The 17,852-nt window shown below is 43.8% G+C and overlaps 1 protein-coding gene across 1 annotated transcript in view; it reads right to left on the bottom strand.

Annotated features, from left to right (window-relative positions):
• Nucleotides 1-1,607: 1,607 nt before the first annotated feature.
• The window catches only part of EFHC2 (EF-hand domain containing 2), a 369,754-nt gene continuing 353,509 nt past the window's right edge, over nt 1,608-17,852 (bottom strand). Inside the window, exons 14-15 of the mRNA XM_069636501.1 lie at nt 10,985-11,081; nt 1,608-2,158 (exon numbers count right to left, since the gene is read on the bottom strand). Of these exons, the coding sequence (XP_069492602.1) occupies nt 2,063-2,158; nt 10,985-11,081 (193 nt within the window). The 3' untranslated portion in view covers nt 1,608-2,062. The remainder of the gene's footprint in view (nt 2,159-10,984; nt 11,082-17,852) is intronic.

Below are 17,852 nucleotides of genomic sequence, written 5' to 3'. Positions count from 1 at the left end.
GCACTAAGCTCTACCAAAACTCCATTCATGCATGGAGCGCCTTTAGGAAGACAGTCTTGAGAAAGGTCGCCAGCCACATCAGGCGATTTCTTGCAATGCTTTCTCATGCATTCTGTGGCATGAACCTATAAAGAAAATCAATCTCATTCTCAAAGTGTCACAGTAACTAATTTGGTCATTGAGTGCTTGTCTCGATAATCGAAAGAAAATCGGATATTGGGACATTGAAGGGTCTGAGTTTGAAGATCTCCTTACCAATGCAAACAGAGATGTGTGTATCTATTTGCCTTGAGCAATTGGCCTTTACTTACCATGCGGAACACACATATAACATTCTGTTGAAGACCCTATGTTGTAATTTTGAAAAAACTCTTATAAAATTCAATGCCCAAACATCTCCGATGTTATGCAGTGCGTCCTAGTGGTGTGTTTCCCCCTCCGCTCTCGGATCACTGACCTTCTTTAATCCCCATATCTTGGGTGAAATGGTCCTGTTTACTTTTTACTTTACTTTCATGCATCCCAGTTGTAAGGGTCAGGAACTCAGCATGCCAAATGAATGCTCCAGATATTTTGGATAACATATTTGTTTCCTGACTTTTAAACATTGCTGGGTAACATTTTTTTTAAAAAGCACTTGCAAGGTTCACAAGTCACAACTTCACCCTCCTCGAATATTGTGTTTGATCCTGAGCTTTGTATGGGAGAAAAAAAGGTATCAACAACAAATACAATTTAAAAGGATGAAAAATAAAAACAAATGTTACAAAATAGAAGGAAAGAAATGTGCAGAGATGAAAAAGTTAATACCTACCAAAAATAATACATCATCGTTCTGCAACAAAAAAAAAGGAAAATCACCTAGGAACGATGATATCCTCTGGTGGAAGGAAAATCAAAAGTGAATTCAAATGAGAGCTGCAGTACTAGAGCCAGAAAGGTTTTTACTGTCATTTGAGGTGCCCCATGCACAAGACGTTGACATGCGAAATCATGTTTTCACTGGGAGGCCAACCGTCTGCCATAGCTCTCAACTCACATGCTTTTGGCGGGTGTCACCCGCCTTGTAAACAGCTGACTCACCCGCCAAGCCTCCTGCACGCCCATTCATTTCAATGGGCCTCTCACCCGCCAAAAATAAAATCGGGTGTTTTCACCCGCCTTTACAACACAAATGGTTGAGAGCTATGCGTCTGCGAAGGGAAGATTTAAAAGGTGGCACCCAAAATACTAGGTTGATGATGGCGATACAGTAAGCTTCCCTTTCCAGAGTTTTTCGTTGCCCACAAACATCTCAAAACACAGCACTGTTACGTTTTCAGAATATGGGCAGTTCCCCCCAACCGTGATAAAGACCTTTGTTAAATGTCGGCAAATAAATATTGTACTTCGACACAACCTCCAAGCCAGCTGCACTTGCGCTTTTGTTGGCATTTTCCCTGTGCAGCTGGAAAAGGCGCAAAGCTCCCACGGTGTAATTTCGGCAGCAATGGACACGTTTGGTATGCTGGATAGTCCTCATTGAAATTAATATCCAGAATGTCTTCTTTGACCACATGAGAACCTTTCCTGCGATCACATCACTTGGTTCTCCACACGCTTCGAGATATGTGTTAAAACAGCTATTTAATATACAACCTGTTGTATAAAACGCAATTCGTTGGCTGAGAAGGTGCTTCCTCAGCGTGACCTGAAGATACCCTTTCTGTTGCAAATCTATTAAAAGAAAAGAGCGAGTACTCTACAAGGAAATAATTTATAAGACTGAGAACACAATTATCTCGAGCTAAAAGCTGCCGTTAATCCCACTGGCTCCTCTGCTCCAGTGACTGCTCTGCTAATGGTCTGGAAGACTATCAAAGCTCAGAGGTGTGATTTCATGGGAGTGTGAGCACTTCGTCTTGAATGTCATTGACTGTTTTAATTGTTTAATTGAAGGAATACAAAAATACATCTTTTTACCATATGGTATTCCCTACTATGAATCTGCTTTTAATTTTGAAATGCTACATTTTTGGGCTGTTCTAATAAAAAATAAAAAAAATAGTGCTGCCAATTTCGATCAATCTTGAAGGCCGAACAAGTCTTCCAGGAGAAGGAGATAGCTGACTTGTTTCACTATATGAGTCGAAGGTTTTCCGGACCAGTCTTCGTCGTGCTGAAAGTGAAAAACAGGACAATCTTAGAAACACATTTTACTTAGGATAATCAGTGTTTTATTGACATTTCTTCACTTTTGACTATTATACACATTAATGGGCCTCATTACAAGTATGGCGGTAAGGCAACAACGGTGCCGTTATCGCTACCGGCACTGTTTGCACCGTACCGCCATACTAGGAGTTCTGCTTGCAGGTGCCCTTGCAGCCACCAGTACTGATCCGGTGGCCGTACCGGCACCCGCAAGCTGAACATGATGGTAGCACCGGTACCATTATTAACGGTACCAGTGCTACCACCCTCCTCATTCCCATTGAGCCCTATGGGGCTCAAATGGGAATGGGGATGTACCGGGCCCGGCACCCGCAAAAGGGCAATTACCGTGACCGGCTGGGCCGGAATAGCCCGGTAATTGCCCATTTGTGGGTGCCGGACCCGGATATTTATCTCGAGGTAGCCTTGCTGGTAAAACCGGCAAGGCTACCTCCAACCTCGTAATGAGGCCCATTGACTACAAATGGCATGTAATCTGACTGGTTTGAGTTTCACTTTCCATTAGCATTCCGGGCGTTGGTACTAGTCAATCATGTAGCTTGGAACGCGGCTATATTCACTGCAATAAGCTCACGTTTCGAACTTCCTAAGAGCTGATCCGCTCCTTACCCTGTGCCTTATCTGCTTCTCCATCAGTCCCACGCCGCTGTTAGCACCGCAAAAAACCCGCAGATGCTAAAGACTATACCTAATATTAGCTAAAACTCTTCTTCGTTCCTGTGCTTCAGAATTTCAGGGAGCGAGGGCGCTCGAGAGCCCGGTCAAGATGACGACCAGTTTCTGAGCTCCCAAAACACCCAACATAACTGTTTAAAATCCTGTGACCAAAAACAATTCTTTGTACCTTGACAGAATTCCCCAGACAAAGGGCTCCTCTGAAGACAGCTGGATGCTTGGGGTGGTGAGACTCAGGGCTAAACTGCAAGGACATCCGATGTGGTCCGAACCCCCAGTCACAGAACCCAGGTTAGGACACTGAAATATGGCCAATGTTTGCTTCTCAAGGGCTCGCAAAATGGTTGACCATTGGGTGGAGCCCCGGGCCTCTGTTGGCTTCTCTGAGCAAGAGAGAGAGCGAAGCCTCTCCCACAGCTCACTCTGGTGCATATCTCAGTGGCACCTGGGGAGCTAGTGCCTAACGGTCTGCAATGTGTGTGCTGCAGTGCAGGCCCTGCGCTGAGCTAGTTCACCACTGCATCCGGTCACGGCTGGAGCATCTACCGGGCCAGGTGGAGGTCTTGTGGGCATGGGAGACAGGATGCATATTTTACCCGTGTGGATCAGGGCAGTGGCCTGTTCTCAGCCGGGCAGCCAGCACAGGCTGGTTGCCTGGCGGAGTGCCGCAGCCTGTTGGCTATGGGGAAACAGGAAAAAAAACATCCAAAGCTCAGTCCAAGAAAAAGCAAGGACATCTGTAAACATGGCAAAGGCACAGCAGTACTGCAGTGAACTGCAGAAAGAGGTGCCCATCGAAGCAGCGGACATTAAATAAATGTTTAGCAACTACAGGCCAAACACAGTAGATGTGAACATTGACTCTGTTACCTACAAGGTAGACCATATAAAGGCACGCCTACTAGAACATGGCACCCAGCTTAACATTGCTGAGGAGAGGATCTCTACTGTGGAGGACAGAGCATCTGCAACTTCTATGGAACTCGCCACTGTCCAGAAGTCCTTAAAGAAACTGCCAGAAAAGGAAGGTGACCAACAGTAGGTTCCGCAGGAACAAAATCAGAATTACAACAAACACATCCGGCCCAGTCAAACTCCTCGTGGAACAACTACTCAAGGAGATGCTAGATCCAGCACAGATCTCTGCAACATTCCTGGTCAAGTGGGATCATAGAATTCCAGTAAGGAGGCTGTCCAATAATCTCCCACCTATTGAACTATCAGGATCTCAACAACATCCTTAGCATGGGACGGGAAAAGAGCTACCTGCACTTTAAAGGAAACTCCATCCAAATTTTTCATGTTTCTGTCATGTATGCTTTTTAACCCTAACACTGGTCTGATAGAAATCTCAGGGAATGGATGTTGTTGGCCAGCTCAAGCCGCCCTGTTATCATTACACAATGATTACATGTTGGATTTTATTGGGGAGGGTATGTTCACTGACCAATGGGGTTTGTCAGTGGGATAGGAGGTGGAGTTTGGGAGTTACGTTTTGGAAAACAAAATGATCTGGTTTATTGTTTTTCGATTCAGTTGTTTGATGTTATTCCACAATTAAATGAGGTGAGATTGCATACTATGTCGGCCAATAATTTAAACCCAGCAGATGGGTCCCCAAAGTATAGGATTACCATTTATGAGACACACAGGAGCATCATAGACTGTAGTGTGCTAAAGAAAGGAAAATTCTGCGGTATCTCGATAGACACTGCACTGACATTGCATTCCTGAAACAGACACGCTTACATCCAAACTCTGAAGCCCACTTTACTAAAAATAAAAATAAATGGGGGTGCCACGGTTACTTTTCCTCTTTCTCCAATATCAGAATTATCTATACACTGACCCGCCGGTCTTTAAAGTTCCAGCTTATTGAAACTTCGAGGGACCCCAATGGCAGAACGATAGTGGCCACCAGGGTTATAAAGGGAAGGGTAATCACTTTGATCAACTGCTATATCCCCAATCTGGAAATGCCACAATACTATGATTGGATCACACAACAGTTGTTCAAATTCAAAGATAATGTGTTTATATGAGGTGGGGATCTGAACATGGTTCTGGACACTCATTTAGATAGATCCTCTAAGACTCCCCACCTGGTATTGAAACCAACAGCTAGAGTTAACTCTGTGACATATGTGACCTAACGGAAAGGTGGAAAGTCAGACAACGATTTGTACAAGATTTCACCTTTTACTTCTCAGTGCATTATGGCGCGCCACGCGTAGACTATATTCCTAATTATTAACGAGGAAGCTAGATGGATTGATGAAGGTGTCATTCATGCTCGTACACTGCCTGATCACTCCCCAGTGAGCATTAAAATTAATATCCCTAACACTGGGAGATGCAGTATGGGTGGAAAATTAAAGTGGATACACTGTTAGGCCTAGACTTCAAGACTACCCGCAAAAAGAAATAACACACTTCTTTCAAATGAACACAGGCTCGGTTTAATCCCCAGCGACACTTTGGGAAACGTTTAGATGTGTCATCAGGGGCATCTGTATATACAGTAAAGTGGGGGGTCCTGTGAGTTAAACGATCTGAGCTTAAACATCACGAAAATAAGATTAAAGACCTAGAGAGGGAATACACCACCACAAAAGAAGACAAAACTCTGCCTACAATACACTCTACCCTACAGCAATTTAGAGACACAGCTCAAAGAGAATGCAATTACCTAGGGACCCAGATTAGTGCTGGGCAATATGGGGAAGGGCAGAGGCCCAGCAGAACCCTTGTGTGGCTTGTGTGGACAACCCAACAACCTTTATCCACTCTGTCTGAAAGCCTAAGGGGCATAGGAATGGCAGGAATCCAACATAAAGTAGTCGCATATGCGGACGATATGTTCTGGCACTTTCAGACCCAGAAAGGTCACTCTCGGCCGCACTGCAGGAAATAGAAACATTTGGGGCAATGTCAGGCCTAAATATTAATAGGCAAAAGTCGGAAATGCTAGTACTGGCGGGGATCAAGCAGTACTGAAAATCCAAGCCTCCTCCCTGGAACTGAAAGTGGCGGGAAAAGGAGTGACGTACCTGGGTATTACCCTCACGGATCAGGTCAGTCGGCTATATGGGGAAAACGTCCCTCGGATGCTAGCCAATATAAAACGGGACCTGGAGAGGTGGAACCCCCCCTCTCGATCTCGTGGTGGGGCCTGATTACGTCAATTAAAATGACTGTACTCCCCAAACTTCTATACCTCTTCCAAGCAATCTGGATTAGAACCCCCAATGTCTTCTTTAAAGCCCTATCCAAAGCAGTCATGGCATACATATGGACAAGGAAACCCCCCCAGGATAGCGCTCACAGTCCTCACAACGCCTAAGCAGGAAGGGGGCCTAGCCCTACCTCACTTCCGCAAGTACTATGAAGTGGGACAGCTGTGGGTACTGAAAGAATAGGTCCCAGGGAATTCACACAAGATATGGGCCTCCCAGGACAAAGCGGTATAGACTAAACCTCTGTTAGACTTACTGTGGAAGGGGAAGCACTCCAGACACCCAAACCTCCAAATAAGTGAGGTGATAAAAACCACACTCGAGATCTGGGATGGGGTAACTAGGGGAGGGATCCTAACACAGGATACAGGCCCCTTCAAGCCCATGCTGTGCAATCCTGATTTCCCGCCAGGGATGGAAAAAGGGGCTTACAGAAAATGGGAAGAGGCGGGATGTATCAAAATAGGAGATATATTCCATGATCGGAAAGTTAGACCCTTTGACACGTGCAAAACCCAACTAGGTCTGACAACCAGAGATAGGTACAAGTATGAACAACTCCGCCACTGGGTGCGGACCCTACAGATACAGTCGGCGGCGACAAGAGAACTAACTCCATTCGAAACCTACCTTACAACCCACTTGGGCTCGAGGAAGTTGGTCTCTGATATATACAAATTCCTGATAACTCACAGGGAGGACATCCAATGGAGTTATATGAAGAAATGGGAGAAAACACTTCAGAACACAATCCCGAGAACACACTGGGAACACCTGTGGAGGGCAATCCCAAAATTGACTAGGGCAATACAAACTAGAGAAATGTGGACAAAAATCCTGATCCAGTGGCATTACACCCCTGAGAGACAACATGCCATGTACCCGCACATTACAAATACTTGCTGGCGGGGCTGTGGTCGGAAAGGGGACGGGAGGCCTGTATGGTGGCAATTCGGTGGATCCGGAAGTTTTGGTCCGAGGTGAAATCCCAGGTAGCAGAGATCTTCCCAGACCTTGGGGGGTAGACTAGAAAGTCTGGCTCTGTGGGCTGTGAGAGCCCAGGACTAAAATCCTAACTAAAACACAAAAGAGGATCTTCATGGGACTACTAATTGTGGTGTGGCTTGCCATAGCACACAACTGGAAGCACACAAAAAAAACAGTCCATTTATGAATGGCTACAGAGAGTTTGGACATTCATGGTAATAGAATGGATCACATACAAACTACAGGGAGACCAAGACACATTTAAGACTGGTTGGGGGGTGCTACTCACATTCTTACAAAGAGACTACATGGAACAATGGTGCCCGCACAAAATTAGAATATTAGACCTGTTTGGCTCATGAACTTAACCACGATTTTGGGCGACAAAGACAAGACCCTTCCGACGGGGGGAGAGTGAAGGTGGAGGATACAAGTTGGGGTTGTTATTGAATATGGTTGTAAGCATGGAAAACCAATAAAAATATGTTTAAAAAACAAATATATCCTTAAGTGATGTCCCCATAATCAGTGTTTTTAGGCCCAGGAACAACTATCCTTAGAGGCACCCAAATTATAGCTGGCTTTCTGGTGCCCCAGAAAAGGCATACTACTGACTAACTTGGCCTGCAACCACACTCATACTCAACCACACTCATACCAAAGCTGATGATGTTAACTCTAATACCTTTCACAAACTCCCTTCTCAAAATTACCTTCACAATTAACTCCACAAAACTGAGGTCCTGCACCATCCCAGCGCTCTGCCACTGTTTCCTCTCAGACAAAAAACACCCAAAAAATGACGCCCCCTCTCTCCCCTTGGCTAATGAGTGGATAGGTGCTGAGGGGGGAAGTACAACAGCCAAATGCTATGAAAGAGTGAGAGAGTAAAGAGAAATAATAACATAAGAAAAGATCAAATATTCGTAAGGCACAATGAAGAAACAAAGAGGAGGTGAAATAAATAGGTTGAATGGAAGAAAAAGGGAGAGAGGGAACAAGAGGATGTAGATGCAATTGAAGGATGAATAGAAAATAGAAGGCCTGATGTATAAATAATATGAAATAAATAAATGGCACGAATGGGAAAGGAAGAGGGAGATGAGAGGAAAGAAAAGAGATTGAGAATGAAAATAATGTGAGAAAAGACAAGGATGGCAAAAAATAAAAGCTGATGAAAGAGCGTGAGAAAGAAAATCTATTGCCAGGTTACTCAGAGGGAATCACTGCACGGTGTATTATTCCGCTACTAGTTCCAGGTTTACGATTGCGCATTCAGTGACCGTATGTACTCATATAAGAATATATAAGACAGATTGTGAAGTGATCTACCAGTCACTTTAGCACATGAGCATTGTTACCTTATGACACACCTTCTCATTAGTGAAAAATGTAACTACTTAACACTGTAACTAAGGAATGTAACCTATCCCTCGTCAAAGGAAATTAACTTTATTTCTTTTTTGTATTCATTTGTTGAATTGAGCCTCAACCTCCAACTCCCTCAGGGTCATTCGCTTCTCCAAAGCAACGAGTTAGGGTTAGATCTCTTTCTTCTGCTGGCGCCTCCCTCTGGAACAGCGTCCCTGCCTCTCTGACACTTGGACAGAACCATCTCCAGTTCCGGAAGCATCTTAAGACCTTCCTCTTTGCTTCTGCCTTCTCTCTTCCTCTTCCCTGCTGATCTCCTGTCTGATACTGCACTGGTTACCTGGTTACCCTCTGAATTCGGGCCCAGGTCCCTGCCCACGGAGTTGCACACCCGCACTGCCTCCTGGCAACCCCTGCACTTGGGTATGTATCTGCAACCCTACAGTCCCCTTACCTGCACTTATTGGACACCTGCTGTCTGCACTTTAACCCTCGCACTTGCCACCTGCTGGCCGCAATTCTTGTTGTTTTTGATCTCTTATATGGCACTCGCCCATCCTCCCTTTCCCCTGGCACTTTTTCCCCTCCCCGCTCCTCTACACTTGCGCAATCGCAATTTCACTACGCCTAGTAAGATCGTTGTCTTTGTCCTCCCTCTGTTTCCCCCTTTGCCTCGTCGCGCCTTGAAACACTTGTGTATAGGCATGTTATAAATGCCATATCATATCCTATCAATATTCTTTTCCTTGTTTGAATTCTATGTGAGTACTTAAAACACAGGTATGACAATGCATATTCTTAGTTATTATATATTTGATACATCAGTGAATTGAGTGGTCCATGTTTTGTTTTAATGAGAATAGAAAACAAAAGAGTGAGATTAACTACAATAAGAAATAACAGATGGGTAGTAAGATAGACAAAGAAAGGGAAAGTGAAAGCGGAGTAGAAAGCTAGCAGAATGAAAGAAAGAGCAGCAGGAGATCAGGAAAGACAAAGAGAGAAAGAGGTAAAGAGTTGGAGATGAAGGGAAGCATGTCGCCAGAGCGAGGTGGATAAAGAGTATAAAGCTGCTGGTTTTTGGAATAACAAGAACAATGGGGAGATTGAATTAGAGATGAGATGTGGGAAGCATATCAAATAAGGAGAGGCATTAGTGAGTGATGCAGCAGGAACACAAGACAGGTGAAAGAGGAACTGAGATGAATGCAGGAGCTACATCAGGAGATATGAAGGTGCAACAAAAACTGTGAAAAGATGACTATGGAATAAGTGGTGAGATTAATACTAGGAGTAAAGGATGTGGGTAATTGAACAATTTGGCAGTGAAAGGGAAACTGGCAGAAACATAAGTGAGAGGAGGATAGAGATTGAGGTTTAGACTGGTAGAGAAACAGGTGAAAGAACGAAGGTGGAGCTGGAAATCAATGGGAATGTTCAAAGTTAAAGGAGGAAAGAAGTGCTTATAAGAGGAAGAGAAGGAGAAAAGGAGCTGAGATAGGAAACTAGCTGGAGGTGACAGGGAAACCGTAAGCAAAGAGACCTAGACAGAGATTAGAGAAGTGTCTATGTATCCAGGGGGAATTTAGAACACACTTAGAAATGAGGTTAACGAGAGTCTGAGTTATGGCACTGAGATGATGACTTGAGAGACACATAGAAGGTGCTTCCGCTGCAAACTGAAATACCACAGACAAGCTTCTGCAAAATAAGGGAGAAAAAGCAAAGTGCCTGTGGTTCCCCTTAAGTGCGAGGGCAACACCGCTTGCACAAAGTAAGCAAAAAGTATTAAGGTGTTCAGGCAGAGTAAGAAAAAATATGTGGAGACGCACCAGGAAAGTGAGAAAGGGCGTGTGTGTACATCCCCGCGCGTGCACATGCGTGCGCCTCTCTCTGCGCGTGTGTGTTAGTGTACATGACAGAAAAAGAGATAGTTAGGTGTGCCATTTTGAAGGTGATGAGGGTGACGGACAGTGGCAAAACACAGGAGGGTATTTTGGAGAAAGAGGTGGTGTGCGAGGGATGATGGTGTGGCATGATAGAAGTTTGGGCAAGGTTACGGGATAGAAAAATGGGGTGAGTAGGAATAAGAGGGAAATTGGAGAGCAAAGGTCGCAAAATGGAAGGGGAAAAAAGGAATGCGATATGAGTAGAGCAAAAAATTGAGAGTGGAATGAGGACAGGAGAGGACGTAGAGGCTAGAAAGATGAGAGGAGAGGGGTAAATAGAGAGAAAGGAGGTAGAGTGTGAGTTTGAGGCAGTTGTTTCATGCAAATCCAGAGGGAGCCTGGATCTAGGCGCAGATGTTATATCTAGAGGCCAGCTGAGTGTGAGATAGAGAGCAGAAGTGGACAATTATAAAAAGGGTGTGAGGATATACAGACTCAAGTATTAGTAGAACAATAGTCAAGATGGGGAGAGGCGACTATTGTGTCTCTTCCTAGGAAGACACTGAGCCAGAGAGTCCTGAAAGGTCACTGGCTAGGAATGAAATTGCTTACCTGTATGGGAGTCTGACAGACAGCCGGGCACTTTTCTCTCCAGTTCAGGCCAGAGGTCAGTTTCTGGTAACATACTTGTCCATGTTCACCTTCAAACCTGATCAACATAGAAATAACATGTAATTATATTTTTGATGAGCAGAATCTCTGGTAATTATTTGTGACTGCATGTGCTGTTATCAAAATGGTCTCTTACAATTCGCCAGCGCTGTTGCACTGACTGGCATATCAACACAATAGGGAGAGTCAGCCCTCCCCTTTCGAAGGTATGTAAAGTGACTTATTTTACAGCTGTTCAATGTTTTTAAAACGGTGATTCTAGCTTTCTCTTCAAAAGAGTGAGGTGCCCTGTGGTGGCGTTTGGAGAGGCTGCAGGAAAAGTCACAAATAAGCAAGTCGTGGGTAGTCACTATGGCACGAAGAAGTCTATAAAATGATGGGCAGGAAAGATGCCAGAGAAATACCCAGTGATCAGAATTGATTTACAGCTTTTCACACATCACTTTTTGGTTGCTTGAGTGAGTCAGCCTAAATTGCATGGTTCAGGAATAGTCAGAAGTGTGTCATGAACAACTACTACTCATTATTGATGGTCAACGCGTCTACTGATGCTTGTGGTCGCCTGCTGAAGCGGTGTGGCCTTGCAGTTCGCGTTTGACTGCCGCTTTCTATTTGGAACTAAAACTAATTTTCATATATTTCCTTCGCTTTCATGAAGACACGGATGGGCAAAAAAGCCATGTAGTAGAAAGCTGCCGCAGCGAGTCCCACTAGCGATGATTGATTCAAAACTGTCCCTCCATGTCCTTCTTTCCAGTAGGCCTCAGGTACCCTAAATAGCAATTCAGAACACCTTGTTTTATTCGAGAGACAAGTCAGTAATTAGAGTAAGTACAAAATGAAGCACTATCCCTAATAACCTATGCACATGTGTAATATTTCTTTTTTTCCCTCTGTTCAGTGAAGTATAACAACCATCTAAGGTTGGCAGAATGGCAGTGAACTCATTTTTTCAGCAAAAGGGAAATGTGTTTTGTAATTTAACTTCAAAAACAGTGACACCATGCAAAAACACAAAGGCAATGATTCCTGAATGGCTATTGAGGAGATTAAAGTTAAGGGTTGACCTATTTCTCTGGCATGCTACTTCTAGCAGATGACTGTATCTGTATCTTTGTCTTAAAAGTTACCTGTTTCGAAGACCAGGAGCCAGACGTTTTTGACACAAGAAACAGAAACTGGAATGTCATCTTGTGTCTAACAGTGAATGTACTCTGGGAACTTGATGCCCAATTCACAAAGCTATTTTGCGCAAGCACATTAATATGTACTCACAATAAAGTCCTGTTTTTCTGATGTCCACCTCTACCCCCTCCTTTCCTCCTCTCACCTTTTGGACCCTCGTAGTGTCTGACAAGAAACACGTGGAGTCAACAAAATCACTATCAAGAAATGTATACCATCTCTCGGTTTGGGCATACACCAGTATATTTTGCTGTTCCGGTCTTAGATGACCTGGCATGATCTTTCCACGTATGCCTACACTTTGAGGTGTAGGCAGTGTTTTGCTATTCAATAGTGAACACGTTTTTATTCATGTATTTATTTGAGATATTTGGAGTGCTTCTCACCACCTTTCTGAAGAGCATGAGGGACACACTCAAGGAGGGCAAAAGTACAGGATGAGCCAGTTCAGAAGATGTTCTACAAATATCCAGGCAGAGACTGGACAATAAAGTTCTTTTACCGTGAGCAGTTGTTCTGCTGTATTCGATAGAAAGAGCATTGGTGAAGTCCCAGCTACAAAATATTGTAATTTTGGTAAATACATTGCATTTTGGGTAACATAATTAGAGTTTACAATATTTTTTGTGGAAAAATACTTTTACATTCTTTAAATTAGTCAATAGAGTAAAATGGCTAAATATTAACCAAAAATAATAAAAAGTTCCTTTCAGCTAGTCTATTTGTTGATACTTTTAACACATATGTAAAGAATTTAAAACAAATGTTAAGCTGCAACTCTCGTTCAAATAGTGGGTGGCGAACTCCAAGAAAACTGTTTTCATCTTAATTCCTGAAATATGTTGTTTAAGGTAATTATATGTTTTTATATGTAAAACTAATATTAAGTATTCAAAAAACAGGTGCTATTTATGTGAGAATCTTGGGACACGGATGCAAAAAACCACACAAACATGCTCTTCATACCATTTTAGCAATTGTCAAAAGTTTTGGGAGAATTGCAAAAGGAGATCTTTTATGCCCAAGGGTCAAAATGAGTTTTCGTTATTGTGTGTAAATAAAGCATCACTTCAATTGAAATTAGCAAAAATAAAACCAAATGTGTTTTTTTCACCAAAGCTTTTAGCTTTGGTGAATATCAGAAAAATCCACACCACGTGAGAGTAAGACTCAACGGGAATCTTCATTTACAGTGCATCCTCTTTTTAAAATTTCTGCTTGGTCCCCATCCCTCCAACTAAGAAGCATAACACCTGTAGGCCCGAACCAGCTTATTATGGTGGGAAATCAATGGTAAGCAAACTCAACAACTCAAATTAATGTAATCCCCAAAAAGAAGCAACCCCTCTAAGGCTCAGTCCCACACCCTCATACGAGATACCTCCGATTGTCATCAAGCATTGAAGCACCCAACATCTCCACTGGCGAGGCAACCAATTGGGTGCTGGAGAGCAATGGTGCAGGCAACTCCTCACTCAACATCATACATGCAATCCACTCATGAATGTGCTGGCAGTGTCCTCCTGAGAAAATTAATACCTCATTCACTGGTAGTCCGTCCACTTTAAGGTGAACTGGGAAACTCTATTGTGTCTAAAATTCATACTCTTGTTTGACTCCCTCTTCCTGATCTCCATACTCAGGTCCCTGGGAGCAGTAAGAGTAGGTGGCTCTCCAAATGTATTTCTCTTCATCTCGTGGCCGCCTTCACCACCCTGCCTTAGTTCTGCTGCTTTCAGCACCACACTTCACATTGCCATCACTTCCATGCTGGACTTTTTGTTGGGAGTGTATAGGCATGCTCAGCCAGTGCAGAGTGGCCTTTATTAAAGTCTGGATCCAAAACCTTGACAGGTAACCTGATAATCCGTAGCTGGGAACCCTTCTGTATGTTTTGAAGGACATCTACTGTAGCATCTAACTTAAGGATGCTCTCTCTGCACATTTCCAGAAGCCATGCCTCTCAAAATACTGAGTCGCAAGGGCGGTTGCAAACATATTTTTGTTGTTTGTTTTGGGTAGGTGGCGAGTGCTGTTGAGCAGCGAGCCAAGATGGCGGACTAGCTCTGATCTCTGTGCGGAGTGGGTGAAAGTTATTGTTTTCCCCCACTTGCAGCCATTTATAAAGGCTCATAAGTGATCTTTAAAGTGACTGTCAGAATGGGAGCCACCGAAACTGAGAATGGTCTGAAACGCTGACCGAAAATCTGACTTTGTTACCGGGCCTACATAGAAGCAATTTCACTGCAGCAATTTGGATACGTAGGAGAGCTCCACCGCTGCGACTTAGCTACATGCAGTGACTTCAGGGATTGAAAGAAAGCGGCTCTATTGCTCATGTGAAGGGGCACCCTACACTACAGTGTATAGACGGGAAGTGTGCAAAGGCAACGTCACCGCTGGATCAAATGCAGAACTACAGAGAGGACATCCAACAGTTAATGTGCAGTGCCGGGCGGCTAATGCCCTAATGCAAAAGTGCGGTCTGGAATGCCCTGTGGATGGCTGGGATGGCGTTGGGGGCAAAACGAGCTGCTCAGAGGTGTGACCGGGTATTGAGATTCCAACATCTTGTTGTACGATAACAGTATGGCTATGCAGCAGAACATTGACTGTGCCTGAACATTGTGCAGCATAGATGGGAAAGAGGAGAGGACGATCATAGGCGGCTGTAACTACGAACTGTCCCCTACATGTGGTAGTTGATTGTGGATGTGCATATGTGATTGATTGATTGATTGATTTATTTATAGAGCACTTTATTTATATGTGTTGACTGTGTTAAGGACTAATATCATGAGCCTTTACATGAGGGGCTGAAGTCAGTACCTGAGTGATATTCATAGATCTCGCTTTGTATTTTACCAGCCGCATTATCATTGGAGGGTGCGTTGTACTGACGGGCTGAGCTGACCAAGGGATCCGGCGCTAAGAAGGGTGGAGCCATGCATAAATTTGCTAAGCCTGCCTCGAAACTATCCACTGCAGCCGGCAGCGATACACAGTCCACTGAAACCACTGAGAATCTGGGTGCAGGCATCACTGCTGACCTACAATGTATGCTGGACACAATGCAGCAGGGTTTTGCATCCGTGAATGTTAAATTGGATGGCATTACGGAGAATGTGTCATCTATGGGTGTGCAACTAGAAAAGGAGACACAACGAATTACAGAAGCGGAGAGTCGGATAAGCACCAATGAAGATAATGTAGTGGGATTACAGGATGCGGTATCCGCGCTCACCACAGACATGAAAAAGGTCAAAGCAAAATGCAAGGACTTAAGAGACCAGATCCCACAGGAACAATATCCGTTTTGTCGGTGTACTGGAAGACACAATCCTAGGCAATATGGAAACAGCAGTGGAGAACCTGCTACGGGAGCTGTTGGACAACCCAGGATGGTCCCCACACTTTACAGTTGAGCGAGCACACAGGGCATTGTCTGTTAAACCCAAACCGGGTGACTACGCTCGACCAATTATAGCACATATTATGAACTACCGTGACCGAGATTTGATACTACGTGCTGCAAGAGATAAGCGGAAGCTTAGGTCAGATTCCAATACTGTTCACATTTACCCAGATTACACAGTGGCAGTGCAACAGGAGCAACATACTCTTCTGGGTGTGAAAAAGCTACTTAGAAAGAAAGACGCCATATGCTATGTTATTCCATGCTCATCTCAAGATTCAACATAATAACAAATCCTTCTCTTTCTTCCATTTCACAGTTGCGGAAGAGGCAGTGTCCTTTATTGAGGTGCAAATCCTGCTACCGCTGTCCAGGCCTGGTGGCTCTCCAAAGTGACGTCACATGATACCAGAAATGGTCAGAGATCCTACTGCTTATGTGTAGATGGTATTATATACTGCTGTGGGCCGATGGGGTTACAGGTCAATACTAAAACCCATTTGGGCACATCATTGGCCCACTGCGCGTGGTAACAGTTGTCCTCTGTGCAGGTGCAAATGGTTCAAGGCATAAAATAAGCAGTGTTGCATAGCAATTTTCTATGTAATTCTGTAGTTTTGCTAATCAAATGAACACTTGTGTAGCAAAGTTAGCTATTAAAGCTGCCCTCTTCAATGAAAGCACAGCTCGCCCTGCATTCCTCTCTTGCCATCGGTGCTCTCTTCACCCTCTTTTCTCTGTTCCCTTCAAGCACTAATGAAGAGAAAGTGCAGCAGTCATTTTCTTAGTGCAAGAATTTGTTTTTCAAATAATTGCAAACCAGAAGTAATCGGGATGATACTTTTATTACAACATTATGGGCCTCATTACAAATATGGAGGCAGCCATGCCCTTAACAAGGGCATGGCTGCCTCCATACCGGGCTCCAATACCGGGCTCTGTGAATGCGGAAATACCGGGTCATTCCGACCTTGGAGGACCCGGTAATTCCTCATGCGCAAAACCATTCCCCATTGGGAATGGGGATGGAGCTAATAACGGGCCCGTTGATAACGGGCCCGTTATTAGCTCCTTGGTCCCCTCGCGGGACCCGGAAAGGACATCTGGTTTTACCAGACTTTTGTTCTGGGTCCCGCTAGGGGACCTCATAATCAGGCATCCCGTAATGAACGGTGCCGGTCGCGTACCGGCACCGTTCATTACGGGACCGCCAGGGTCATAATGAGGCCCTATATATTTTAAAAAGATAGTCATTCAATTCTATTCCTAAAATGTAAGTTGTTAAATAATACTTAATTACAGTATAGAGCCTATAAAACCTTGCATCGATCCATGCTTTACAGTAAAGTTTAGAATAGTGTATCTGCATTTCATAGTTTCAACTATGTTTCATTTTGGGGAAGATGCATCATGTTGACTAGTGAACTTTTGGAAATGTACATTATCACATGATCAAATGCTTTTGATGGCATACCTAGTTCTGTAACCTGCAGGTTGCATTCAGCTTGCAACTGGTGCTCAAGCCATGATCTAACCCATACTCCTTGACATTCTATATTATCATCCTGTTGCTTTATACCAGGTACCCTGAAATTGAGATGACCACAAACTACAATATTCTACCTAGTTCTGCTTAGTCTATTTCCTTCCTCTTATATAATAAATACACAAAGTGAGCCAAATGCTTACACAAAGTAGTGATCAATAGTTCCATCCACTATATAGATCTACTGCAATATCTACAAAATCTACCAAACACTAGTTAGCCTCTAGAGCTCGCTTTTCTTTATGATTGTATTATATTTTACCACCTGGAGGAAACAGCTGGCCAAACTGTTTTCAGAGCCTTTTTGATCAGATCTGTTTATTTGTGCCATTCATGCAGCTCACCTTTTACATTATAAAGACACTGATCTATTGCTCACAAAGTCGTTTCGCCCACTCAGTCGAGTAGATTTTATGAAGGGCAAGTAGCATTTACAAGAGATGTTTGAAACCTTTATTTAACATCTACTTTGTTTTCAGTAAATGTCAAATAAAGGTTTCACTGTACATGGCTGGACTCTGCATGGCAACAGTGTATCAAACACAAAGTGGGTTTGTAGTGACATGCACCATTTTACAGAAACCACATTATAAATGTGTTGTCCTCTGTTGCTATGGGTTAAAGTGCATTTCTCTTAGGTTGAATAGGTAACTAGGTTACCT

The sequence above is a fragment of the Ambystoma mexicanum genome, chromosome 7p (assembly GCF_040938575.1).
Source record: "Ambystoma mexicanum isolate Mex_15411 chromosome 7p, UKY_AmexF1_1, whole genome shotgun sequence".
In the NCBI taxonomy this organism is placed as follows: Eukaryota; Metazoa; Chordata; class Amphibia; order Caudata; family Ambystomatidae; genus Ambystoma; species Ambystoma mexicanum.
Note: the sequence above shows the minus strand (reverse complement) of the source record. Positions and strands in the feature narration are given on the sequence as shown.